This window comes from Chiloscyllium plagiosum, unplaced genomic scaffold (genome assembly GCF_037043375.1).
Source record: "Chiloscyllium plagiosum isolate Xiang-an unplaced genomic scaffold, Cpla_swu_hap1 HiC_scaffold_50, whole genome shotgun sequence".
Lineage (NCBI taxonomy): Eukaryota > Metazoa > Chordata > Chondrichthyes > Orectolobiformes > Hemiscylliidae > Chiloscyllium > Chiloscyllium plagiosum.
In genome coordinates, this window is record NW_028270188.1 from 45543718 (window position 1) to 45571533 (window position 27816).

At 46.4% G+C, this 27816-nt stretch overlaps 2 protein-coding genes across 9 annotated transcripts in view; one reads left to right on the top strand and one right to left on the bottom strand.

Moving 5' to 3' along the window:
- The window catches only part of chtopa (chromatin target of PRMT1a), a 51572-nt gene extending 38867 nt beyond the window's left edge, over positions 1-12705 (bottom strand). For 2 of the 3 annotated variants that reach the window (XM_043684057.2, XM_043684056.2), the window contains exon 1: positions 12566-12705. In XM_043684057.2, coding sequence (XP_043539992.1) covers positions 12566-12623 — 58 coding nt within the window. In that variant the 5' untranslated portion in view covers positions 12624-12705. Of the gene's footprint in view, positions 1-6433; positions 6610-12565 lie in introns of those variants that run through there. The other variant, XM_087985045.1, reaches the window with a different exon arrangement.
- Positions 12706-12837: 132 nt separating this feature from the next.
- Positions 12838-27816, top strand: part of gba1 (glucosylceramidase beta 1) — a 33848-nt gene continuing 18869 nt past the window's right edge. For 2 of the 6 annotated variants that reach the window (XM_087985146.1, XM_087985147.1), the window contains exons 1-8: positions 12957-13065; positions 15904-16030; positions 17257-17448; positions 24482-24628; positions 24781-24914; positions 25579-25751; positions 26574-26811; positions 27364-27588. In XM_087985146.1, the coding sequence (XP_087841272.1) occupies positions 12997-13065; positions 15904-16030; positions 17257-17448; positions 24482-24628; positions 24781-24914; positions 25579-25751; positions 26574-26811; positions 27364-27588 (1305 nt within the window). In that variant the 5' untranslated portion in view covers positions 12957-12996. Of the gene's footprint in view, positions 13066-15903; positions 16031-17256; positions 17449-24481; positions 24629-24780; positions 24915-25578; positions 25752-26573; positions 26812-27363; positions 27589-27816 lie in introns of all 6 variants that reach the window. The other 4 variants (XM_087985149.1, XM_087985148.1, XM_087985151.1 and 1 more) reach the window with 4 other exon arrangements.

The following is a 27816-nucleotide window of genomic DNA, read 5'->3' on the forward strand; positions in this document are numbered from 1 at the left end:
ACGTCATTTTTCAATCCCTAAACAAAACGATTAACAAATGAAATGAGCTTTTGATGAGAATAGACAATGGTTAAATGATTATCATGAGACTTGGGGGAAAAGTAACGTGAGTTTTCAATATATCCCATTCCCCCTTTGTCAGTGAAATCTCTCACAGAAGGAGCAGAGATAAGCCATTCAAACTTTTGAGCCTGCTCTGCCCTTCAATGGCTGATCTTCAAACTGAGCCACTGTGAGGTGGCACGGTGGCTCAGTGGTTAGCACCGCTGCATCACAGCACCAGGGTCCCAGGTTCAATTCCCGCCTTGGGAGACTGTCTGTGTGGAGTTTGCACATTCTCCCCGTGTCTGTGTGGGTTTCCTCCGGGTGCTCCGGTTTCCTCCCACAGTCACAAAGATGTGTAGGTCAGGTGAATTAGCTGTGCTATAATTGCCCAGTGTTCAGAAATGGGTCTGGATGGGTTACTCTTTCGAGGGTCAGTGTGGACTGGTTGGGCCAAAGGGCCTGTTTCCACACTGTAGGGAATCTAATCTAATAATATGCTAATCCCACTCTACCCCACAACTCAGTTCTTTTTTCCAGAGCTATATATATAAAACTCCTCCTTCAGAACACAATATTTCAGTCTCAACCACGTTCTGCGGAGGTGAATTCCACAAATTCACCACTCTCCAGATGAAGACATTTCTCCAAGCGATCATGAAAGATTGATTTCTTATCCTTAAGCTATCACCCCTGGTCTGGACACTCCCAACATTGAGAAGAATTGTTCCTGCATCTAACCAGTCTAGTCCTGTCAGAATTTTAAGTTTCTCTGAGATACCTTCCTCCCTGATTCCACCGCCCGCCCCCCACTCATATATATATATATATAAGAAAATATAAAATCGAAGCCTTCTGAACACCAGTGAATACAATCCTAATCAACTCAAATCTCTTATCATTATCGGTCTTGCCATTCCAGGAAACTATTTGGTACACCTTCATTGCACTGCCTTGATAGCAAGAGCATTCTTCCTCGGATAAGGAAACTAACACTGCACATGATAGCCCAGATGTGGCCTCACCAAAACTCTGCAGAATTGCTGCAAAACATCCAAGTTCCTGTACTCAAACCCTTTCACTATGAAGGCCAAGATATCATTTGACTTCTTTACGGTCTGCTGCACTTGCACACTCACTTTTAACAACTGCTACATGACAACCTATTGAACTTTCCCTTTTTTCAAATTACAACCAAATAATAATTTTCCATTCTTTTTTATTGCTACCAAAGTGGATAACCTCACATTTATCCAAATTATGCTGCATATGCCATGAGCATTCGCATTCTCATTGCCTGTCCAAATCACACTGCAATATGCCTGCATTCTCATTACAGCTTACCCTTCCACCCAGATTTGTCATCTGCAAATTGAGAGATATTACATTTAGTTGTGTCATGTACATCATTAACACATTGTGAATACTTGGGGTCCTAGTGCCGATCCCTGCATACACCACTGGTCACTGCCTCCTTTCAGAAAAAGATCCACTTATTCCCACTGTTTCCGGTCTGCTAACCAGTTTCCTATCCATCTCAAAATATCACTCCCAATCCTATGCACTTTAATTTTACCCATTAATCTCTTATGTGGGACTTTGTCAAATCCATTGGCTCCCCATCATTAAGTCTACTGGTTACATCCTCAAAGAATTCCAGTAATTTGTCAAGTATGATTTCCCTTTTGTAAACAAAAGCACAAATTGCGAGAGAAACTTAGCAGTCTGGAAACTTAGCAGTCTGGAATGAAGTGGACAGAAAACAGAGACAACATTTTGGGTCCGTTCAGTCACTGGCCAGATTTCCAACATCTGCAGTTTCTTTGTTTTTTCCCCTTTTTGTAAATCCACGCTGACTGCGTCTGTTTTTATGACTGTTTCCCACGTGCTCTACTATGAAACAGATTCCAGCATCTTGCCCAATACCAACATCCAACTCACTGGCTACTATGATTCTCCTTTCTCATCACTTCCTTTTTTAAATACAGGGGTTATGGTAGCTACCCTTCAATCTGTAGGAAGTGCTCCAGTGTCTAAAGAATCTTGAAAGATACCCGCCAATGCATCCACTATTTCTGTGGCCACTTCCTTACGTATTCTGCGGTGAAGATTATCTGGCCATGGGAATTTGTCAGCCTTCAATCCTATCAATTACTCCAACACCATTTCTTCACAAATAAAGATTAGATGAGATTAGAGTGTGGAAACAGGCCCTTCGGCCCAACAAGTCCACACCGACACACGGAAGCACAACCCACCCATACCCCTACATTTACCCCTTACCTAACACTACAGGCAATTTAGCATGGCCAATTCACCTGACCTGCACATCTTTGGACTGTGGGAGGAAACCGGAGCACCCGGAGGAAACCCACACAGACACGGGGAGAACGTGCAAACTCCACACAGTCAGTCGCCTGAGGCGGGAATTGAACCCACGTCGCCGGCGCTGTGAGGCAGCAGTGCTAACCACTGTGCCACCGTGCCGCCCACAAATGTGTTGTTGGAAAAGCGCAGCATCTAAGGAGCAGGAGAATCGACATTTCGGTGAAGAAGGGCTCATGCCCGAAATGTCGATCCTCCTGCTCCTTGGATGCTGCCTGACCTGCTGCGCTTTTCCAACAACACATTTTCAGCTCTGATCTCCAGCATCTGCAGTCCTCACTTTCTCCTGGAAGAATGAAATGATTGCCAAACATAATTCTTAGTTCCCTAACAAATTCCTTGAACCCACACCAGTCTCCTTTCTTACTACAATTACAATTCCCTTAGCCTAACCTTCCATGGCAATTGTGATCACCAACCTCCACCATTCTAACATTCCCATTGCCTTCTCTTCTGTTGCACTTGCTCCTCCCAACCTTGTTCTATTGTATAAAGCCCAGCAGTTTTCTGCTTCTCTCTTCAGTTATAAAGAAATCTCACATCAGATTCAAAATGTTCACAATTTCTCTTACCACAGATAATGCCAAACCTGCTCAATTTCTCCAGCACTGTTTTTATTCAAGAACTTGGCACATATTATCTGTTGCCAATTCTTCATCTCCTTCTCCGCAACAGTTGTGAATTCTTCATGGCTAAATGCAGCAATACTGAGGAAAATAAGTTTCCCATGAGACTATGTTGAAAGAACAAGCTACAGCCTACATACGAGACTCAAGGGATATCAGACTCATTTCAAACACAACAAATGGGACAAGTCAGCTCTTTTTGAATATCTTCAACTGAATAACCATATCACCCAACGGTTAACTCTCAGAACTTCTCTTTCCTGTCTCAGTGACATACAAAGTGGGATAGGATGGAGATGAAAATTATCAAACCCTAACTCCAACCACAATTCAAACTTCTCATTCATTGAAATAAACACTACCAACGAGTCAGCCCAGTCAACCAACCATCATGAAAAAAATGCCAATGTGAACACATTTATTACATAAACCATGTCCTGATTACGTTACAGTATGATTCTACCTATACCTGTATTGCCAATGAGTACCATTTTTGTTTGTTCCAGTTAGTTCTCCAGATGATGGACAGAGTCTTTGGACTTGAAAGATTAACTGTGTGTAATAACCCAGGAAGCCCGATTGGAGAGTAATGTCATTTATTGTTGAACACCAAAACAGAATCACTATTCAGTGTCCATAGGCTAGTTCCAGGCCAGGACAGACAGGTCGACAGCCCTATCCCTGGGTCTGCTTTATAGATATTTTTCTAATCAACTTGTTCAGAGATGTTATGACACGTCTCTAGAGCAGGTGGGATTTGAATCCAGGTCGCTTGGCTCAGAGGTAGGGACACTAACACTGTGACACAAGAGCTGTGTTTTTAAAAAATATATCCACATGTGCTCTTACACACAACTGAATGGCTTTCCCACCACCAAATGACCTGTACCTTTTTTTCTTGTTTTTAAACTATTAACTGCCATCAGTACGACAACAATGTAGTCAATTTTAAATTTACATGCAAAGCATGTTGAAGGCAATGCAAGTGATCAAAAGGAGGTGGTAGAGATGGGGGAAGGGATTGCATATGCTTCACCCATTTCTCCCATCAACCTGCCTCAAATGTTATTACTGTACACACCATTGGAGCAGGTGTGACTTCGGTGTCTCAGACTTGGTGCATTGATACCACTTTGCACCACAAGAGGGCCCTTGCAAAGTTGTAGGTGATGCGTACCAGCTTGTCAGGTCATTGCCTGTTACCAAGGGAACTCTTATTCAACAAGCTCCACAGGGAGATTACTTGGTAATTCCCCACGGGTTTTGCAGTTGTTACCATGCTTTATTTCACTCTCTATAGATGCTATCAAGTCTGCAGACTTTCTTCAGCATGATGTGGAGGTGCCGGTGTTGGACTGGGGTAGACAAAGTTATAGTCCAACAGCTTTATTTGAAAGTACTAGTTTTCAGCTCTGAAAGCTAGGACTTCCAAATAAACCTGTTGGACTACAGGTTGGACCGAAGGGTCTGTTTCCATGCTGTACATGTCTATGACTATGTATTGGGCTTAACTCGATCCCACAGATCTTCTAACTCAACATACTAGTGTGATCTGGGCTCAAACGCCTGGCCTGTGTTAACAATACATTTAGTGCCAACAAATACAATAAGAATCAACTCTTAGTGTGGCAAATAGGAATACATGTGTTAAAAGTGCTGATTGCCATGATTAAAAAAAATTGTCCTCGAATTCCTGGATCCAACAGCAAAACAAGCAGAACCTATACTATGACAGTCACAATATGTGTCCTGTGAACTGCAATACTGCATCTGGAGATTTCCCATGGAATAAAACTGCAATGGCATAGCACAACACTGCATGTTCAAAATCTGTTTTAATACCCATTGGGAGAAGTGCAACATTTAATCTATTCTTCTCAACTTAAGATGGATCTGGAAAAAGAATTTGGAGCTGTTTAACATAGGCGATGGGGCATAAGGAACCATTTAACTACCTTTAGAAAAGTTAATATTCATTGCCTTCAATGTGATTTATTAATGACGTGGGAAATACTACCCGACTCTTACACAGCAAAATCACTAACTCGCCACTTTCTCACCTCCTTATAGCCGATTTGACTGTAACCTGGTCTTAGTGGTGATCGGAAGGTCATCAAGTCCTGACACCACGTCGCTGATCTCAAAGCACCAGCTTCAAGGCAACTTCAGCCCAAGAGGTTGATTTTAAATTTTATATTGCTTAATATGTCTTTATATATACTATCTGTATACAGTGCACGAGCTTGATCAAGCAGCTTTAACTTGTGGTGGGTTCCTATCTGGTGGCATGGTGGCACAGTGGTTAAGTGCTAGGTCCTTATTGCACCAAGGACACAGGTTTGATTACAGCCTTGGGTGACTGACTGCGTGGAGTTGGTACATTCTCCCCATGTCTGCGTGGGTTAGTCATGGGGGGGGGGGGGGGGGGGGGGGGGGGGGGAGGAGAAGAGGAAAGAAGAGAGAAAGAAATCCCATGCAGTGTTACCGGAGTGGGGTGGGAGACTCTTCGTGGAGTTGCAGCAGTATATGGATGCAGTGACGCCTTATCTTCCACATGTCAGTGTGAAACGCGGACCCTCAAACCAACTGTGGTGCAAGTGAAATTCAATCAATACTTAAACGTCTCTTTCTACTAAATGGGAAAAAAAACGCAGGTATGCTGCGATAACGAGTCACAGTTGGAATAACACAACTCACAGCTGTCCCTATTTGAATGCTGGCAATTTATAAATCTCAAAATCAACAGCATCTGCATGCAACTAAACCAGGCTTCAGGAATGAAGACAAATGAGCAAGCCTGGGAGGGCCTCAAAATGGAACAATTCACATCATCCCACCCACACCCCCCAGCTCCCACCCACCTCCCTCCCGGTCTGAGCCTGACCCCGAACCCCCCCAGCTCCACCCCGCCCTCCCTCCCGGTCTGAGCCTCACCCCCACTCCCCCAGCTCCACCCCGCACCCCCCTCCCGGTCTGAGCCTGACACCGACCCCCCCCACCCGGGTCTGAGCCTCACCCCCACTCCCCCAGCTCCACCCCGCACCCCCCTCCCGGTCTGAGCCTGACACCGACCCCCCCCACCCGGGTCTGAGCCTCACCCCCACTCCCCAGCTCCACCCCGCCTCCCTCCCAGGTCTGAGCCTGACCCCGACCCCCCAGCTCCACCCCGCCCCGAGCCTGACCCCTCCACCCCGCCCCCCCTCCCGGTCTGAGCCTCACCCCCACCCCCGGTCTGAGCCTGACCCCGACTCCCCCAGCCTCCCTCCCGGGTCTGAGCCTGACCCTGACCCCCAGCTCCACCCCGCCTTCCTCCCGGTCTGAGTCTGAGCCTGACCCCGACCCCCCCAGCTCCACCCCCGCACCCCCAGGCCGTCACTCACCAAAACATGAACCTGAACCTGTCCTCAATCCCGTTCTGGAGCTCACACTGAATGGGGCAGAGCTCGGGCGCGGAGCGGATACACTCCGTAACCGGAGGGGACGGATCTCCCCGATTTTCGGGCGCGTTGTTGCCGGCTTTTCTCGGCGGGGTTGTCCCGGTTTATATTTTTTAAAATCAGGACTTTTCCCTCCCCCTGCCCCCCGCGCGCGCCGCAAAATGGCGGTGGAACGGAGGAAATGGCGGCGCCGACTCGTGACGTCACCGCAGTGACCGTTAAACGGTTCCCGGGGGAAAGGCATCGCAACCACTGCCCTCCCCACCCCAAGTAGATCCCAATCTCTCACACACCTAAGGAGATCCCTGTAACCACCCCGCCTAGCTCCCATAAGGAGATCCCTGTATCCTCCTCCACCACCACCAGCCCCCCCCGGGGTCCCACAAGATTCTCCCCCCCACTCCCAAAATGAGATATCCTCTCCCCACACCCTGGCTCCCAAAAGGAGTTGAAAATATGTTGCTGGACATTTCGGGCATAAGCCCTTCTTCAGGAATGAAGGGCTTCCCTCATTCCTGAAGAAGGGCTTATGCCCGAAACGTCGATTCTCCTGCTCCTTGGATGCTGCCTGACCTGCTGCGCTTTTCCAGCAACACATTTTCAGCTCTGATCTCCAGCATCTGCAGACCTTACTTTCTCCCAAAAGGAGTTCCCTTTACCCCCCACCTCACCACGCCCCCCCCCTACCATTCCAGCTCCCAAAAGGAAACCTCTTTATCCTGAGCACCCCCGCCCCCCCCCCTCCCAAAATGAGACCCTTTGATTACCCCAGCCCAGCTTCGAAAAGGAGATTCCTTTATTCCCGATTGCCCACCACCTTCCCCGTTGTCTTGCCCCAGCCCATCCCCACTCTTATACATCTCTCAGCCCACTTGAATTGAATTTTTTGTCACATATACCAAGGCACCCTCCCACATTACAGATGAAGAGCTAATGCCAAAAATATCAATTTTCCTGCTCCTTGGATGCTGCATGACAAGCTGTGCTTTTCCAGCGGCACACTTTTTGACTCTTATCTCTTGCACTTGCGGTCCTCACTTTCTCCAAGATCATTGTATCTGTGCTAACCACTGGAGTGGTCCCTTAGGACTGGCGAGTAGCTAATGTTGGGATCTCTCTGTTTAAGGAGGGAAATAGGAATAATAGAGGAAACTATAGACCAGTGAGTCTCAGATTGGTGGTTAGGAAGCTATTGGAGAGAATTCTTCAAGATATGATTTGCACATATTTGGAAAAGCATGGTCTAATTAGGGACAGTCAACATAACTGTTCGGAGCAGGTCGTGTCTTACTAACTTCATTGAATTTACCAAGGAGCGAAGGAGGCAATCGATGTGGGTAGAGCAGTGGATGCTATCTACATGGATATTACCAAGGTTGCTCATAGTAGGCTTATTCAGAAGATTAAGATGCATAGGATTCACGGTGACTTGGGCTGCCCATTGAAAGAAGAGGGTAGTGGTGGAAGGGTGACTAGTGGTCTTCCGCAGGGATCTGTACTGGGGCCTCCGCTGTTTGTGATTTTTTTTCTCTATTAAGGACGTGGCTGAAAGCATAGACGAGTAGGTTAGTATGTTTGGAAGATCAGTGGAGTTGTGGATAATGTAGAAGGTTGGCAAACTATACAGCAGGATATAGATCAGTTGCAGATATAGGTGGAGAAATAGCAGATGGAGTTTAATCCAGCCAAGTGTGAGGTGCGACACTTTGGGAGATCAAATGTTAACAAAAAATATACAGTTAACAGCAGGACTCTTAACAGCATTGATGTACAGAGGGATCTTGGGGATCAAATCCCTAGTTCCCTGAAAGTGGCCACGCAAATAGATAGGGTGGTAAAGGCAGCATACAGCATGGTTGCCTTTATTGGTCAGGGAACTGAGTACAAGAGTCAGGATGTCATGTTGCAGCTTCATAAGACTTTGGTTGGGCCACATTTAGAGTATTGCGTTCAATTCTGATCGCCACATTACAGGAAGGATGTGGAGGCTTTGCAGAAGAGGTTTACAAGGATGCTGCCTAGATTAGAGGGTTTCAGCTACAAGGAGAGGCTAGAAAAACTCTTTCCTATGGACTCTGTGGAGGGGAGACTTAATAGAAGTCGATAGAATTGAGCTGCATAGATATGATTGACTGTCAGAATCTTTTCCTCCCAGAGGTGAAATGTCTAATATTCGGGGGCACGCATTTAAGGCGAGAGGAAGAAAGTTCAAAGGAGACATGAGGAGCAACTGTTTTACACTGGGTGGTAGGTGTATGGAATGCACTGCCAGGGTTGGTGGTGGAGAAGGCAGATACAACAGGGACATTTAAGAGACTTTTATTAGGGACATAAGTATGCAAGGAACAGAGATACCTAGACCAAGAGCTGGCAAAAGAGATTAAATTAATATGGCATCATGTATGGCACAACATTATAGGCCCAAGGGCTAGTTCCTGGGCTGCACTGTTCTATGTACTGCTGAAGCTTACAAGGTCTGGTCAGACTGCATTTGGAGTATAACGAGCAGTTTTGGGCACCATAGCTAAGGAAGGATGTGCTGGTGATGGTGAGGGTCCAGAGATGGTTAATAATAACGATGCCGGGAATGACGGACTTGTCATAAGAGAAGCAGTGAGGACTTTGGGTCCATGCTCGGGAGTTTAGGAAAATGAGGAATCTCATTGAAAAATACAGACATCTGAGATATCTAGATAGACTGGTCATGGAGAAGATGTTTCCGTTAGTTGGACAGACCCAACAGAATAGCCACAGAGTGAAGGGCTTGGACCCTTTGGAACTGAAACGAAGGGAATGTCTTCAGCCAGGGGATGGTTAGTTTGTAGAACTCCGTGCCACAGAAGGCTGTAGAGGTAAAGTCATTGCATGTATTTAAGATGGAAATAGTTAGGTTCTTGATTAGTAAGGGCATTAAGGATTACAGAGAGAATGCAATTGAGAAACACATTAGCCATGATGGAGCAGACTCAATAGGCCAAAGGGCCCAATTCTGCTCCTACAGCATATGGTTTACGACTGATGGCCAGTTATTTTTTTCTTGGTTGCCGCAGACATAACGGGCTGAATGGTCTTGTTCAATAACTAATGTTTCTATGATTTTGGTTTCCTTATTTGGGAAAGGATACAACTGCTTTAAAAGCAGTTCAGAAAAAAGTCATTCGACTCATTCCAGGGGATGTAGGGCTTATTTTGTGAAGAAACATTCACAGGTCAGGCTGATATCCATTGGAGTTTAGAAGGTCGAGACACATTCTTATCAAAACATAACATTTCAGGGGGACTCAAGACAACATTTCCTCTGGCAGAGGAGACCAGAACTAGGTGATAACAGTTTAATTAGAGCTCTCCTCTTGAAGACGGATGCAGAGTTTCTTTACCTCTTTCCCAAAACATAGCAGAGGTTGGGTATTCAAATTTATTCAAAAACTGAGTTTTTTTTAAACAGAGATAATATGTGCTATGTAGAACAGACAGTAAAGTGGTGCTGTGACCATGACCAAATCACCCTTGATTTTATTGAACAGCGAAGTAGAGGTAAATGGCCTATTTTTTGATTATTGCTAAGCATCAACTACCCCACACTTCTCAACAATACATCTCACTTCACTCTTCTTCTCACTAAGTAAAACTCTGTCTCAACACCTCAAAATAAGTTATCCCCACTCAGTAAAACTCCATGTATCTGCAATAAGTCATTCTCCTCAGTAAAACTCCACACCACGACAAAATACCTTCACAAAAACACCTCACCTCTGTCCAAAATCCCACTCACCCGAACCCCTCAACACCCCACCTGATCACCACAATCTCCTTTTCTCCTCTACCTCATCATCTCCTTAAGCCAATCACAGACCTCCCTCCCTAGGAAGCCAAATCTCTTGCCCTTTAACCCCAAACCTCTACTCTCCATTCCTCATCTTTCGACTCCCATAACTTACATCCCAGATATTTCCCCTCTGCTCATTTTGGTCCTATAAATCTTCCCTTCTCTATCCTTTCTCAATCAATTCTCCTCCCTAATTCTTGATCCCCAAATCTCTCCTGCCAAAAACACAGCCAAGGCCTCAGCCACTTTAGCTGTTTCAGTGACATCTGTCCTTCAACAGGAGGGATGTTTGCTGATGATGACACCAAGTTCAAGTTATTTCTAATGAGCTAATCCAGCAATCATCCCTTGATATTCAATGGCTTACCATCACTGAATCGTACCCCTCAATATCAATATCTTAGCACTTACCACTGACTCAAAAGTGAATTGGACTTGCCATCTAAATACAATGGCTACAAAGGTCAGAAGTTAGGAATCCTGCAGTGAGGAACTCACCTCCCATCTTCCCAAAACCTGTCCACCATTGATCAAGCACAAGTTAGGAGTGTAATGGAATATTCACCATTTCCGGGATGGGAACAACACAAGAAACTTGACACCATCCAGGACAAAGCAGCCTGTTTAATTATTTCTGGCTGTGGTGCCAATCAGTCTCTCCACCCCCGACACTCAGTAATGCATTGTGTACCATCAAGAAGATGCACTGCAGCAAATCATTAAAGAACCTTACAAAGCAAGGAGTCATACAGCATGGAAGCAGACCCTTCAGTCCATCTCATCCATGCTCACCATATTCCCAAACTAAACGAGTCCCATTTGCTTGAAACAAAAAGAGCAGATACATGGGAACACCACCACTTGCAAGTTCACCTACTATCCTGACATGGAAATATAGTGCCACTCCTTCAGTGATACTGGGTCAAAATCCCAAACAACACGGAAAGCCTACCTACAAGCAATTCAAGAAATGTCTTCACCATTAATTTGTCAAAAAAGATGTAAGACTTATACAACACAAAGATGAAAATAGGTCATTCAGCCCTTCCAATTCTGCCCCACCATTCAATGAGATCGTGGCTGATCTGATAACCCTCAAATCTATTTTTCTCCTTTTCCCCATAAACTCTCTATTCCCTTACTGATTAAAAATCTGTCTACATCAACCTTTAATATACTTAATGATCCAGCCCTAACAGCTCTGTGGCAAGGAATTCCACACATTCACAACACAAGAAATTCCCTCTCATTTGTCTCTTAAATGTGAGATCCCTTCTTTTGAAATTGTGCCATGTGGTCTTAGACTCTCCCACAAGAGGAAACAACTACCCTGTCAATAAGATCACCTCTCATTGTTCCCATTGTTGGAGTTTAGATGAATCTACTCAATCTCTTCTCATAATGTCCTCAGACTGCACAGCAGTCAAGTAAACGTTCTCTGGACAGCCTCAATTGTTTAAATAAAGAATAACGAAAAAGTTCTGAAGATAGATCACCGACCCAAACCGTGAACTCTGATTTGCCTCCACAGATGCTGCTAGAACTTGCTGAACTTTCCGACCAATTTGTTTTTGTTTCTGATTTACAACATCTGCAATTCTTTCAGTTTTTAGCCTTGTATTAAAATGCTGTTTAGCACACTAGTTGGCCTTCAACGGGGTTATTCATTTGTTTTTAAGGTGATAGATTTGTGGAATTCAGTCACAGAGTGCAGTGGATGCCAGAACACATTTAAAGGAGATAGACAGAATTTTTTAGTTATTAATGGGTTGAAAAGTTATGAAGGAAAGTGGAGTTGATTCCAGAAATAAATCAACCATGACGGTATTGAATGGCGGAGGGCCTCGATAGGTTGAATTGCCACCTCCATTTCTTATGTTCCAGTTTTGCTGCTTTTTTTGTGATCCATTCATAAGTTCACACCGGCCTCAACCCCTCTGTTTTACCCCTTCTGCAACCCTGCTCTCCATTTACACACAAAACTCCTCGATGCTGACTGTCAGAGTAGATAACCTCACATTTGCGCACAGTATTCCAACTGACAACATATTGCGCACCTTCTCACGGAGCATTTAGGGAGGGGCAATAAACACATGGCCCAGCCGGTGATGCCGACCCCCATCATCCTCGATATGGGCCTGGAATTAAAAGCACCTTCCACCGGGCGGACAACGCCGCTGTCGGCCACCGATGAGAGACTCAAGGAAGAGAAGAAGGCCGGAGCGACAACAGGCAGCCTCGGGCCTTACCTGGTACGGGCAGAGCCGAGCCATACTGCCGCTGGCGGAGCTGAACAGCGGAATCCATGCGGCCAAGAAAGGAATCAGAACAAGTCGCAAGCAGGAGGAATGATCACGTGGGGTAGCTGAGGGACGGAGATTGATCACGTGGGAGCGCGGTGACGGCTTGGGAAGGTCACGTGGGAGCGCAAGCAATTCAAGGAAAAGGCGGCGGGGGCGTGGTCGAACACGGAAATGTCACGTGGGGCGCGGTGACGTTTGTTCTGGTCACGTGGTCCGGTGGGGCTGGCTCTCACTGACCCCGGATTTCTCTTGAGTTTTTTTCAAAGATCGGATTCCTGTCAATCAGCGCTGAGGGAGCGCCGCACTGTCGGAGGGTCAGCGCTGAGGGAGCGCCGCACTGTCGGACGGTCAGTGCTGAGGGAGTGCCGCACTGTCGGATGGTCAGTGCTGAGGGAGCGCCGCACTGTCGGAGGGTCAGTGCTGAGGGAGCGCCGCACTGTCGGAGGGTCAGTGCTGAGAGAGTGGGCACTGTCGGAGGGTCAGCGCTGAGGGAGCGCCGCACTGTCGGAGGGTCAGTGCTGAGGGAGTGGGCACTGTCGGAGGGTCAGTGCTGAGGGAGTGGGCACTGTCGGAGGGTCAGTGCTGAGGGAGTGCGACACTGTCGGAGGGTCAGTGCTGAGGGAGTGGGCACTGTCGGAGGGTCAGTGCTGAGGGAGTGGGCACTGTCGGAGGGTCAGTGCTGAGGGAGTGCGACACTGTCGGAGGGTCAGTGCTGAGGGAGTGGGCACCTGTCGGAGGGTCAGTGCTGAGGGAGTGCCGCACTGTCGGAGGGTCAGTGCTGAGGGAGTGCGACACTGTCGGAGGGTCAGTGCTGAGGGAGTGGGCACTGTCGGAGGGTCAGTGCTGAGGGAGTGGGCACTGTCGGAGGGTCAGTGCTGAGGGAGTGGGCACTGTCGGAGGGTCAGTGCTGAGGGAGTGGGCACTGTCAGAGGGTCAGTGCTGAGGGAGTGGGCACTGTCGGAGGGTCAGTGCTGAGGGAGTGCTGCACTGTCGGAGGGTCAGTGCTGAGGGAGTGGGCACTGTCGGAGGGTCAGTGCTGAGGGAGTGGGCACTGTCGGAGGGTCAGTGCTGAGGGAGCGCCACACTGTCGGAGGGTCAGTGCTGAGGGAGCGCCACACTGTCGGAGGGTCAGTGCTGAGGGAGGGCCGCACTGTCGGAGGGTCAGTGCTGAGGGAGTGGGCACTGTCGGAGGGTCAGTGCTGAGGGAGTGCTGCACTGTCGGAGGGTCAGTGCTGAGGGAGTGGGCACTGTCGGAGGGTCAGCGCTGAGGGAGCGCCGCACTGTCGGAGGGTCAGCGCTGAGGGAGTGGGCACTGTCGGAGGGAAAGCACTGAGGGAGCGCCGCGCTGTCGGAGGGTCAGTGCTGAGGGAGTGGGCACTGTCGGAGGGTAAGCACTGAGGGAGCGCCGCGCTGTCGGAGGGTCAGTGCTGAGGGAGCGCCGCGCTGTCGGAGGGTCAGCGCTGAGGGAGCGCCGCGCTGTCGGAGGGTCAGCGCTGAGGGAGCGCCGCACTGTCTGAGGGTCAGCGCTGAGGGAGCGCCGCACTGTCGGAGGGTCAGCGCTGAGGGAGCGCCGCACTGTCGGAGGGTCAGCGCTGAGGGAGCGCCGCACTGTCGGAGGGTCAGCGCTGAGGGAGCGCCGCACTGTCGGAGGGTCAGCGCTGAGGGAGCGCCGCTCTGTCGGAGGGTCAGCGCTGAGGGAGCGCCGCTCTGTCGGAGGGTCAGCGCTGAGGGAGCGCCGCTCTGTCGGAGGGTCAGCGCTGAGGGAGCGCCGCTCTGTCGGAGGGTCAGCGCTGAGGGAGCGCCGCTCTGTCGGAGGGTCAGCGCTGAGGGAGCGCCGCTCTGTCGGAGGGTCAGCGCTGAGGGAGCGCCGCTCTGTCGGAGGGTCAGCGCTGAGGGAGCGCCGCACTGTCGGAGGGTCAGCGCTGAGGGAGCGCCGCACTGTCGGAGGGTCAGCGCTGAGGGAGCGCCGCACTGTCGGAGGGTCAGCGCTGAGGGAGCGCCGCACTGTCGGAGGGTCAGCGCTGAGGGAGCGCCGCACTGTCGGAGGGTCAGCGCTGAGGGAGCGCCGCACTGTCGGAGGGTCAGCGCTGAGGGAGCGCCGCACTGTCGGAGGGTCAGCGCTGAGGGAGCGCCGCACTGTCGGAGGGTCAGCGCTGAGGGAGCGCCGCACTGTCGGAGGGTCAGCGCTGAGGGAGCGCCGCACTGTCGGAGGGTCAGCGCTGAGGGAGCGCCGCACTGTCGGAGGGTCAGCGCTGAGGGAGCGCCGCACTGTCGGAGGGTCAGCGCTGAGGGAGCGTCGGAGGGTCTGCCCTAGCCTGTATTGACCCTCTGACTGTGCAGCATTCCTCAGTCTGCTCTTCTGATGGACCGCCATGTGCTCGGACACTGCACTGGATGCTCTGATGGAGAATATCTGTGAAAGCCTTTAGATCAGCCTTTGTGCGCTAACCTGCGGATGTTTACCACAATACTACCAGTGCACTGACACTGAACCCAGTCTCAAAGGATAGTCAGTTTCTACATTGATGAGGAAGTGCAGTGTTGGACTGTGCTGCACAAAGTTAGAAACCACAAAACGGCAGGTTATCATCCAACAGGTTTATTTGGCAGTACAAGCTTTCAGAGCACTGCTCCTTTGTCAGGTAGCTAGTGGAGCAGGATCATAGGACACAATTTATAAAAGAACATAATGTCATACGACCGATGTGATATATTAAACAAACAGAGATTGCTGTTAAGTCTTAATCATTAATTAAGTCTTCATGAGTCAAAACCTACAACCCATTCTAAATTATTAAGATTTAACAGCAATCTAGGTTTGTTCAATACATTGCATCAATTGTCTGACACTTTGATCTTTTACTATAAATTCTGTGTCCTATGATCCTGCCCCACTAGCTACCTGACATAGGAGCAGCACTCTGAAAGCTTGTACTACTATATAAACCTGTTGGTTGACAATCTGGTGTTCTGTGATTTGTAACTAAATCTGTATATTGTCCAGTCTTGCTCCTGGTAATTCCTTATACTTGGCTGTACACTATAAAACCATAACAGTTTTAGACCATAAGACATTGGAGCAGAATTGGGCCTTGCAGCCCACAGAATCTGCTCCATCATTCAGTCATGGCTGATATGTTCCTCAACCCTATTTTCCTGCCTTATCCCCATAACCCTTGACACCCTTACTAATTAAAGATATAGCTAACTCTGTTTTAAATACAATTAATGACTTTGTTTTGGATTACAGCTTTTAACATTGTTCCCGGTATCTTTCTGTTCAGTTAGGATACCGTGAGGTACTGAAGAAACTGCAACAAAGAGAAACTATATCAGTTTCCTCCTCCAAGATGCCCAGCGTTTGTTTCTTTTTATGTTTTCTGCCTTTCTGGCCAATCCTTCCAGTCTCAGGTGAGGAATTGACATGTAAACAAAGTTGACAGTAATGTTTCACAGATTAGTGCAGGCACTGAGTCTTGTTCAGCAAACTGATTGGAAACAGTCTGCAAGATAAGTGCAAACAGGATGATTATTTCAAACCAGGCTCCTCAGTGGCCCCTGTAGACTGATGTAGATCCAAATTAGTTTGGGTTAGAGCTAGTTCAACTGGGATATTAGTTCAGAAAGCCAAATCCATCTTGGCATCAGAAGTTGCATTCAGTATTGAGGACTGAAATGTGTGGATTCATTGCATCTGACCTGACCCCACTGGAATGCAGAATTTCTCAGTCGCATGGGATCTGAAAATGGCCATACCCCTTATGAACAGATTTTCAGAAATCCCCTCCGACTGTATCTTTTGTTCTGGGCTGGCAGGTGTTGCACATGTTACACGACCTCATGCTCGTTTCCCAGTCTGTACGTTCCTGAATGTGTTCCCAGCAGCCTGATAAGCCAAATGGGACGGCTTTCCGTCCATGAGATTGGACATCACTGGGAGATCCTGAGGAAATTTGAGAATATCTGTGGAGGAGAATCAAAGATTCTAGGAACTTGGGGAGAAGAGAAGAAATCTTTTCTCATAGGATTGAGAGTCATCAAAGCTCTGAGTCAAAAGGTATTAAATATTTTTAAGGCAGATGTAAATAGATTCTTGTCAAGCAAAAAGTGAAAAGTTATGGATTAGTGGGAATGTGGAGCAATCATATTAGCTTGGATCTGTGTGAATAATCAACTCGGAGAAAGTGAGAACTGCAGATGCTGGAGATCAGAGCTGAAAAATGTGTTGCTGGAAAAGCGCAGCAGGTCAGGAAGGGCTTATGCCCGAAACGTCGATTCTCCTACTCCTTGGATGCTGCCTGACCTGCGCTTTTCCAGCAACACATTTTTCAGCTCTGTGTGAATAATGGATTGGCCTTGATGGTCTACCTCTGCTCCAAGTTCATTTTATTTCAAGGACCTTCCCTATTGGATCACTGTGACGTTTTTATATTTTGTACAAGTTTCAGCCCAAGGCTCTGAAATTATAGTTGTAAAACCTGCTAAATCTCATCTGATGAATTACTATTTGAGTCATGTACCAAAATGTCATTAGTGCCTGGAACATTACCTTAGTGAAAGGTGGCACCTTTGAAGAGTAGGGAAGGGATAAAAATGGGACAGACTGTTGTTGTAACTGTTTACGTTTCTCTTCTCAGCTGGTAAACCGTGTGATGCCACGAGTTTTGGGGGTAGCTCAGTGGTTTGTATTTGCAATGCGACATACTGCGATACAATGGATCCACTGGTGTTGCCAGAGAAAGGCCATTACCTTTTGTATGAAACCACTAAGGCTGGTAAAAGGCTTGAGAGCAAAATCGGAAATATCCTAACAAACACAAAACAGGAAGGTAATGTTTGTAGTTGCTGCTTTTCTTTGTTTGGTTTCATGGGATGGTTTGCCACCATTAATTACCTGTCCCTCATTGTCCTTGAGATGCCTTCTGGAATCTCTGCAGAGTACTTTGCTGAAAGGCCATAATCGAAAGCAATAATTAGTTGAAGTGAATCATTTCAGATATTCCTTTGTGAACAATTATTTTTGCGTCTACCTTCATTCAGTTCATAAAAATAGAGAATTGTACTGATGAGGAAAACTCCCTGCAGCCTTGAACAAAGTCAATTGCATTGTTCACTTCCAGTATTCCCTCTGTGTGTCCAGTGAGACATTCCATCATTGTTGGAACTTACTCGCCTCCTTGCTCATGTTTTCATCTCTAGTTTGAACTAAACCAGACCTCTTCTGGATAGTCATCTTATCTTTTCCCTCATAAGCTTAAATTCCATAATTATTCTTAATAATTTTTATCGATGCACAAAGAAAGCACCCTATCCGGATACATCATAACTCCGTATGGCAACTGGTGTGCCCAACATTGCAAGAAATTACAGAACTCGGAAACAGTAAAGACAGCAGATGCTGGAAGTCAGAGTCAATAGATGTGAGGCTGGAAAAGCGCAGCAGGTCAAAGAGTTGTAAACACAGCCCAGTCCATTAAGAAAAACAGCATTCCTTCCATTGACTCTACCTTGGGAAAGCAGCCAGTTTAACCAAAGATTCCTCCCACCCTGGTTATATTCTCTTCCAGCCTCTTCCATTAGGCATCATACTTCTCCTGTTGATCTTCTCTGCACCTTCTCCATGCCTGTGATACTAGATTCTGCATTCTCTTCTATTACCCAAATGTACTTAATGAAATACATGTTATCATAGAACCCTTACAGTGTGGAAAGAGGACATTTGGCCCATTGAGTCCACACTGATTCTCCAAAGAGGATCCCACCCACACCCACCCCAAGCCTGTAACCATGCATTTCTGATAGCTAACCCACGTAGCCTGCACATCCCTGGATCTATGGGACAATTTACCATGGCCAAAGCACCTAACCTCTGGGAGAAAACCGGACCACCCCGAGGAAACTCACGTCGACAAGGGGAGAATGTGCAAACTCCGCACACAAGCTGTATTGAACCCAGGTCCCTGGTACCGTGAGGCAGCAGGGCTAAACAGTGAGTCACCCGTGCCATAGATTTGTTGGGTTGGCACTCAAAACAATTTTCACTATATCTTGGTACATGTGACAATAAATCAAATTGAATTTTGGAGGTGATGGCGTATTGGTATTATCACTAGTCTATTAATCCAGAGACCCAGGCCATGTTCTTGGATCAGTTTGAGTGCAGTGCCCGAAACGTCGAATCTTCTGTTCCCTGGATGCTGCCTGACCTGCTGTGCTGTTCCAGCAATAAAGTTTCAGTTTGAGTGCTACCATGGCAGATGGTTGAAATGAATTGGCCAGTTTTCCTTTAATCCAAAGGATTCTTTCTTTTGCTGTCAGTCTGCCATGTGGAACCTTATTAAAAGCCTTGCTGAAGTCCAAATAGAATACATGAAAAACATTACCTCAACCCCACACCTTCAAAAATTCAACCAAGTTGGTCGTACATGACCACCCCACCTTAACATCACCCTTCTGACTGTTCTTGATTCCCTGCCTTTCCAAATGTAGATTAGTTATGTTCCTCTGAACTGCTTCCAGCAGTTTCCCAAATGTTGATGCTAGATTAACTGGCCTGTAATTTCCTTGTTTATCCCTTGCTTCCTTTTTAAATTACAGTACCATATTGGCTGTCTTTCAGTCCTTTGGCACCTACCCCATAGTCAGAGGAATTGAAAATTATTGCTAGTGCTCTTGTTATTTTCTCCTTTTGACTCACACAACAACCTGGGATACATTTTGTGTGGCCCTGGAGATTTAATCTTTTAAGCATGCCAGAGGACTCAGAACCTCCTCTCTGACGATGCTAATTTCTTCAAATGTATCGCAGTCCTCCTCCTTGATTTTTATATCCATGTCATCCCTCTCGCTAGTGAACACTGACACAAAGTATTAGTTTAGAAATCTACCTATATTCTCTGACTGCACACACAAATTACCACTGTGGCCCTTAATGGGCTCTAGTCTTTCCCTTGTTTTCCTTTTATCTCAGTGTTTAGGGGAACATTGGGACCGGTTCTGGGGAAGGTGGGACTATTACAAAATGGACGGTCTACATCTGAACCAGACTGGAACCAATGTCCTTGGGGGAGTTTTTGCTACTGCTGTTGGGGAGATTTTAAACTAATGTGGCAGGGGACTGGGAACCAGAAGAGAAAACAAGTAAGCAGCGAGGTGGAGACTGGAGACTGTAAGAATTATGAAGATAGCAGTAATAAAGGGAAGAGTAGGCAGAGAGCAGATGAGCGCAAAAAAACTGGTGGCATGGAATGCATCTACTTTAATGCAAGGAGTATCGTGTGTAAGGCAGATGAACTTAGGGCTTGGATTGGTGCCTGGGAGTATGATGATATTGCAATCACAGAGACTTGGTTGAAGGAAGGGCATAATGATTAGCAATTAAATGTTCCAGGATACAGACGCTTCAGACAGGACAGGGAGGGAAGTGAAAGGGATGGGGGGGGGAGGTGCATTGCTGGTTAAGGACGATATCACGGCTGTGCTAAAGGAGCACACTATGGAGGTTTTGGGTAGTGAGGCATAATGGGTGGAGCTGAGAAATAAGAAGGGTGCAGTTACATTATTGGGGCTGTATTACAGGCTTCCCAACAGTGAGCGTGAGGTAGAAGAACAAATAGGCAAACAGATTATGGAAAGATGTAGAGGCAATAGGATAATGGTGATGGGAGACTTTAATTTTCCCAACATTGACTGGGATACACTTAACGTCAGAGGTCTAGATGGGGTAGAATTTGTAAGAAGCGTCCAGGAGAGTTTTCTAGAGCAATATGTCAATAGTCCGACGAAGGAAGGAGCTATATTGGACCTGGTATTGGGGAATGAGCCAGGACAGGTGATAGAAGTTGCGGTGGGGGATTTCTTTGGGAACAGTGACCACAATTCTGTAAGTTTTAGAATACTGGTAGATAAAGAAGAGAGTGGTCCTAAGGGAAGAGTACTAAACTGGGCCAGGGCCAATTATATCAAAATTAAGCAGGAGCTGGGAAATGTGGATTGGACACAGCTATTTGAAGGGAAGTCCACATTTGAGATGTGGGAGGCTTTCAAAGACAGTGCAGGATAGGCATGTCCTGTTGAAGGCAACGAATAGGAAGGGCAAGATTCGTGAACCGTGGATGACAGGAGAAATTGTACGACTAGCCAAGAGGAAAAGGGAAGCATACATAAGGTCTACGCAGCTAAGAACAGAATGGGCCCTGGAAGAATATCGCAAGAGTAGAATAAGTCTTAAACAAAGAATCAAGCGGGTTAAAAGGAGTCATGAAATAGCATTAGCGAGCAGAATTAAGGAGAATCCCAAAGCATTTTATTCTTATATAAGAAGCAAGCAGGTAACTAGAGAAAGGATTGGTCCACTAAAGGATAACGAAGGAAGACTGTGGGTCGAACCTGAGAGAATGGGTGAGATTCTGAATGATTACTTTGCATCAGGGTTCACTGAGGAGAGGAACATGATCAACGTTGAGATTAGAGATAGAAGTTTGATTAGTCTGGATCACGTTGACATAAGTAGGGAAGATGTGTTGGGAGGCTAGAGGTTATTAGGATGGACAAATCCCCAGGACCGGATGAGATCTATCCCAGGTTGCTGAGGGAGGCGAGAGAGGAAATAGCTGGGACCCTGACAGATATCTTTGTGGCATCCTTAAAGACAGGTGAGGTGCCGGAGGACTGGAGGGTTGCTCATGTTGTCCCCCTGTATAAGAAGGGTAGTAGGGATATTCCGGGTAACTATAGACCAGTGAGCTGACGTTGGTGGTGGGAAAGATGCTGGAGAAGGTACTGAGGGATAGGATCTGTTTATATTTAGAAAAGAATGGGCTTATCAGTGATAGGCAACATGGGTTTTGTGCAGGGGAGATTGTGCCTTACCAACTTAATAGAGTTCTTCAAGGAAGTGACCAAGTTGATAGATGAAGGAAGGGCTGTTGATGTCATATATATGGACTTTAGTAAGGTGTTTGATAAGGTTCCCCATGGCAGACTAATGGAGAAAGTGAAGTCATATGGTGTGCAGGGTGTTCTAGCTAGGTGGATAAATAACTGTTTGAGCAACAGGAGACAGAGAGTAGTAGTTGAAGGGAATTTCTTGAAATGGAGAAAGGTGACCAGTGTGTTCCACAGGGGTCAGTGTTGGGGCTACTGTTGTTTGTGATAAACATAAATGATCTGGAAGAGGGCACTGTTGGTATGACCAGTAAGTTTGCAGATGACACAAAGATTGGTGGAGTAGCAGAAAGCATAAGGGACTGTCAGAGAATACAGGAGGATATAGATAGACTGGAGAGTTGGGTGGAAAAGTGGCAGATGGCTTTCAATCCAGACAAATGTGAGATGATGCATTTAGGCAAGATTAATTCCAGAGCGAATTATACAATGAACGGAAAAGCTATGGGAAAAGTTGATGGGCAGAGACTACTGGGAGTGTAGGTCCATTGTATCCTGAAGGTTGCTGCACAGGTGGATAGAATGGTCAAGAAGGCACATAGTATGCTTGCCTTCATTGGACGGGGTTTTGAATATAAGAGCTGGTAAGTCATGTTAAAATTGTACAAGATATTGGTTCGGCCACATTTAGAATACTGTGTACAGTTCTGGTCCGCACATTACCAAAAGGATGTGGACGCTTTGGAGAGAGTGCAAAGAAGGTTTACAAGGATGTTGCCTGGTATGGAAGGTGCTAGCTATGGAGAGAGGTTGAGTAGGTCAGGTTTATTTTCATTAGAAAAAAGGAGATTGAGGAGGGGACCTGATTGAGGTTTATAAAATCATGAAGGGTATAGACCGGGTGAAGAGAGACAAGCTTTTTCCCAGGGTGAAGGATTCAATAACGAGAGGTCACACTTTCAAGGTGAGAGGTGGAAAGTTCAAGGGGGATACACGCGGCTAGTACTTCACACACCGGGTGGTGGGTGTTTTGGAACATGTTGCCAGCAGAGGTGGTAGAGGCAGGCACAGTAGATTCATTTAAGATGTGCCCAGATAAATGCATGAGTAGGTGGGGAGCAGAGGGATACAGATGCTTTGGAATTAACCGACAGGTTTAGACAGTACATTTGGATCGGCTCAGGCTTGGCGGGCCGAAGGGCCTGTCCCTGGGTTGTAAATTTTCTTTGTTCTTTGGAAAAAATGTCATGGAAAGTTCCCTTAGTTTATGTACCATTATCCTTTCATGTCCCCAGTTTGCACTCCTGATTTCCTTTTCAAGTTCCCCCTTGTATTTTCTAGACTCCTTCAAGGGCTTCTGCTGTTTTGGGCCATTAGGATCAGTCGTAAGCATACCTTTTTAATCCATATATCCCTCGATTTGTTGGTCCCACCCTTTATCTTTTATTTGAACATGTTGGCCCTGTACTTTTCCTATTTCCCTCTTGATTGCATCCCACTGCTTTGACATAGATTTTCCTGGAAGTATCTGCTCCCAAGTTTCTCTGGTCAAATCACATCTGATCTCATTAAAATAAGCCTACTCCCATTTAAAATTTTGATTTCCTGGTCTTTAAAAAATCTTCCTTTTCCCAGACAACAGAGTATTCCCTCGATTCCATTGACGTCTTACTTCCATAATCACCTCCAGATTGCAACCCCTAAGATATCTGCACAACTCCGATGCAGGGATAGGTTAGGGAGAATTGAGTCTAGTTGGGATGCTCTTCAGAGGATTGGTGTGGATTCAATGGGCTGAACAATTTGCTTCCATGCTGTAAGGATTCTGTGGTGCTATTAATTCTAGACTTTATACATCCATGCTTTTCTTGGCTCTACTGTTGGTGGTCGTACTATCGGCTGCCCGGGTCCTGAGCTCTGGCATTACTTCCCTAAATCTCTGTCTGTCTGTCACCTTTTAAAATGCTTTTCAATTTATTTGTTTACTTGATTCGAGTTCACTGTAGTCAGACAACCTCAAGCAGTGACTTCTCTTCCTGTCTTTGCAGATTTACCTCCAGAATTCCTTGGGGATTGAGCTTTTGGTTCCTCATATTTTTTACGCATGTGCTGATTCGTGGAATTAAAACACCGCATCAAGTTCCACTGACATGTTGATGATGATGACATGTTCCACTGCCCCTCACCCACTGCTGTTGACATCTTCTCTGTATCAGATTGGTCAGGCTTCATGTTTGACATGAGACGTTTGATGAACTCAACCTCCTTCAGTGAATCATAGAGGAGCTTGAAGCCATAGTCCTTTGCCCCAGCCATAAGCTCTGGCCTTGCAACATCAACATCCCCTGTTTTCTTGGTTGCTGTGTCAGGCTGAAACTGACAGGGTGCAGCATCTGTAAACCGAGGTGAATCAGAATCTGATTCTGAAGACTACATGTATATCTTCACTCCCTTAGTCCATTGCTGTCTGACCTTCTTTCTCTGCTTCACTGAGCTGCTGCTAAAATCCTCATTCCTGCAGGTCTCCTGTTCTTATATTCCCTTTAGTTGCCCTTCTGTAATGTCCTTCCTCAGAAAACTGATCATTCAGAAAATTGCTAATATTTTTAGTCAACCTGTTCAGGGATGTTATAGTGCATGTCAGGAACAGGTGGGGCTTGAGCCAGGGCCTTCTGGCTCAGAGACAGATATACTACCACTGTACCTTCTTTATGTATTCTATCTCATTCAGTGCTGTCCAAGTTCATTCACACTGGCTTCCTATCCCCAATGCATTGATTTAAATTTGTCATTGTTTTCAAATTCCTTTCAGGGTTGTGTCTCTGTGACCAACTCCAATTTCAGATACCTTCACATGTCCTTCAGTCTAATTCTAGCCTCTTAGAAGTCAGTGGTAACAAGTTGAATACTACTGAGCTTTCCTTGAAATCCAACTCCTTATTTCCAGTGCCCTAAATGACAGCCTTGTTCCCCTAGGTTTGCAGCTGACTTTTGATGTGAGGAAGAAATACCAGCAGATGAAAGGTTTTGGAGGTGCGATCACTGATGCTGCAGCTATCAACATTCTCTCACTTTCTGCTGGGTCCCAGGAAAATCTTCTCCGATCCTACTTTTCCGAAGAAGGTTTGTGTGGATCAAAATTAAAGCATGCTGCAAAAGACCAGGAATTATTAACAGGCCCCTGTGTGGTTATATCTTCCTTGTCATAGCGTCCACAGAAAAGCTCAGCTTTGGAAACACTGACACATTCATCTTGCCAATTTTTCCGAATGCAGGAATTGAGTACAATATTATCCGTGTACCGATGGCGAGCTGTGATTTTTCAACACGTGTGTACACTTATGATGACCATTCTGGAGACCTGGATCTGCAACACTTCAGTTTGACAGAGGAAGACACCAAAATGAAGGTTAAATGCTTGCCCTTCTTTGCACGTTTGATAGGAACAATTGGACATTTGGGAGGGAAGGGATAGTGTCAGCCTTAGCCTTCCTGCGACAGCAGCCTTTCCCTGATTTGGCTTCTTCCGTCTCTCCCACATTGCCTCTCCTTCCTCTGTTTTCATGTCCTTTCTACCACTGCCCCCTCACATTTCCCCCCCTTGCCCTTCCCTCAGTGTCTTCCTTCAGTGCCTCCTCCTGTTCTCCCCTTCACGCCCATCCCCTGGTGTTCCTCATCTCCTGAGCTCACTCAGCTCCCCTTTATCCTATGGAGGAGAAAGTGAGGTCTGCAGATGCTGGAGATCAAAGTTGAAACTTTATTGCTGGAACAGCACAGCAGGTCAGGCAGCATCCAGGGAACAGGCGATTCGACGTTTTGGGCACAGGCCCTTCTTCAGGAAGGGCCTGTGCCCGAAACGTCGAATCTCCTGTTCCCTGGATGCTGCCTGACCTGCTGTGCTGTTCCAGCAATAAAGTTTCCCCTTTATCCTATCCCTTCTCTTCTTTCCATTGCCATTTGTCTAGCCATTTTCCTGCATTTTTATAAGCCCAAGAATTGACCTTAGCATAACTCCACTGGTGGAATGTGAACACTCCCATTCAAATCTGATCTTTTTTTTCTTCTCCAACTAGATCCCAATTATTCAAGCGGCCAAAGCAGTCTCCAAACGTCCCATGTCCTTGTTTGCGAGTCCATGGACTGCTCCACCCTGGATGAAAACAAGCAATTCAACAATTGGGAAGGGGACTTTGAAGGGGAAGCCTGGAGGAAAATACTACAAGTCATGGGCAAAGTATTTCATCAGGTGAAACAGACACTTTTATCTCCCTGCCCAAGGTGCACTGGGACAAATCGGTTTGAATCTCTTTCAGGGCCTTTTGGGAGAAGGCGATGCTGTGCAAATCAGTTTGAGAACTGGCAGCTCATTGGTAACTGTGATTTGGTTTGTGTGGTTTTGTTCTTTAAGATGAAAATCTGTTGAATGGAAAAGGTCAAGTGCAGATGAAAAGTAAACACATTTAAAAATTTTTTTTTGCTTTTTTTCACCTGTCTGGTCTCTAACCTGAGCATTTCTTGTGTCAAGTTGTAAGTCTCTTTGTACACAAATGAACAGTCAGAAATATCGATCCATTTCTCAGAGGGTGCACACATATAAAGTGACTGATTTCTGAGTATAACACTGTATTCTCTTCCTGTGTCCTGTCACTCCTTGAACGTTTCCAAAGGCCATATTTTACCTGGAAGGGATCAAGTCCTTTAACCAATTTTACACATAAATCCCTACATATTCCCTCCCTGCCACATGCTGGGAACAACACAGCGTGTGATTGATGGTTCACTTCAGAGCTTTAAACTCAGCTGCTGGTTTTGAATTAGGTTCTCAACAGAAAAGGCAACAATTTTTGAGTTCCTAATCAAAAGTATATTCTTGTGGAAGAATAAAATTTAATTGAATTTGGTATTGACAATTTCCCATCAATCTTGTTTCACAAACTCTATTCTCCCCTCTTTCCCCCATTCGCCCCATCCCGCCCCCCTTGCTTTCTCTCGGTTTTTTTTCCTGCTGCTCTTTCTTTTGCTCATAGTTTACTTCTCCATCTCTCTTTTCATCCCTCTCTCTTTCCAGGTTTCTGGATGAATATGCAAAACACAACCTCACATTTTGGGCATTGACAGCACAGAATGAGCCCACCACAGGAATGCTGACTGATTATAGCTTCCAGTGCATGGGCTTTACAGCAGAGATGCAGCGAGATTTCATTCTGCTTGACCTTGGGCCTGCATTACAGAGCAGTGCTCACAAGGACGTGCAGCTTATGATCCTTGATGATCAAAGACTCTTGTTGCCCTATTGGGCAAACGTGGTGAGTGTGATTTGAGATGAACTCTCAAAAACAACAGCTACATTTGAATGGGTATGAAGAGCAGCTTCTTGTTGGTAACCTGTTAAGCTATTCAGTATAAAGAATGCTTCTTTGCTGTATACATCTGCAAATACTGAACTTTGCCGGCAACACAGATTCCAGTCAAATGAAACAGTGTTGAAATGACCATTGCAGAGCACCAGTTCAGGAGTGTTGGTATGGATGGTCTTGAAATGTGTGCAAGGGACTATGGTAATGGGAGGGATGGGCAGGGCCAAGGCCAAGAGGTGGCTGCTCAGGAGAATGGACAAGACCAGGACACCCAGCTGAGAGTCTTGTGGGGAAGGAGATTGATTGCATGCATGGGTATGCACACCAAGCATTTAGTGCACATTTTGTCCTGATCTGAACCCCAACAATGAATGAAAAGCAAGTGCAGTCATTTGGAAACCTTCAGAGTCTGAAGGTGTTTTATGCAGTCTGTCCAACACTGAATGTCACAAAGATTCTGCAACACTGACATTAAAACGTCTTTTCTCCCTATCCCACTAGGTCTTGAGTGATGTGCGTGTTGCTCAGTATGTACATGGCGTTGCAGTGCACTGGTACCTCGATATGCTGACTCCAGCTGACAAAACTCTGGGCAGCACACAGGAGCTTTTCCCAGAATATTACCTGTTTTCCACAGAGGCCTGCACTGGATACTTGCCGTGGGAACACACAGTGCAATTGGGAAGTTGGGAGCGAGGTGCCATGTACAGCTATGACATGATTCAGGTCAGTGGGTGAGAGGGAGAATGGGAAATGAACTGAAATGAGTTGAGCAAGAATATGAGCCATGAGTCCTCCTGTGTGGAGCCCCCAGGTGGTGATGGTTAGACTCTGCAATGTGAACTACAGTAAGTTTGGTACAGTTTTGGATTTGTGATGGGTATGTTATAGAGTCATAGAGATTGTCTGAAGGGGAATAAACCTAAGTATTACCATTTAGCCCCTCTCCAGTGT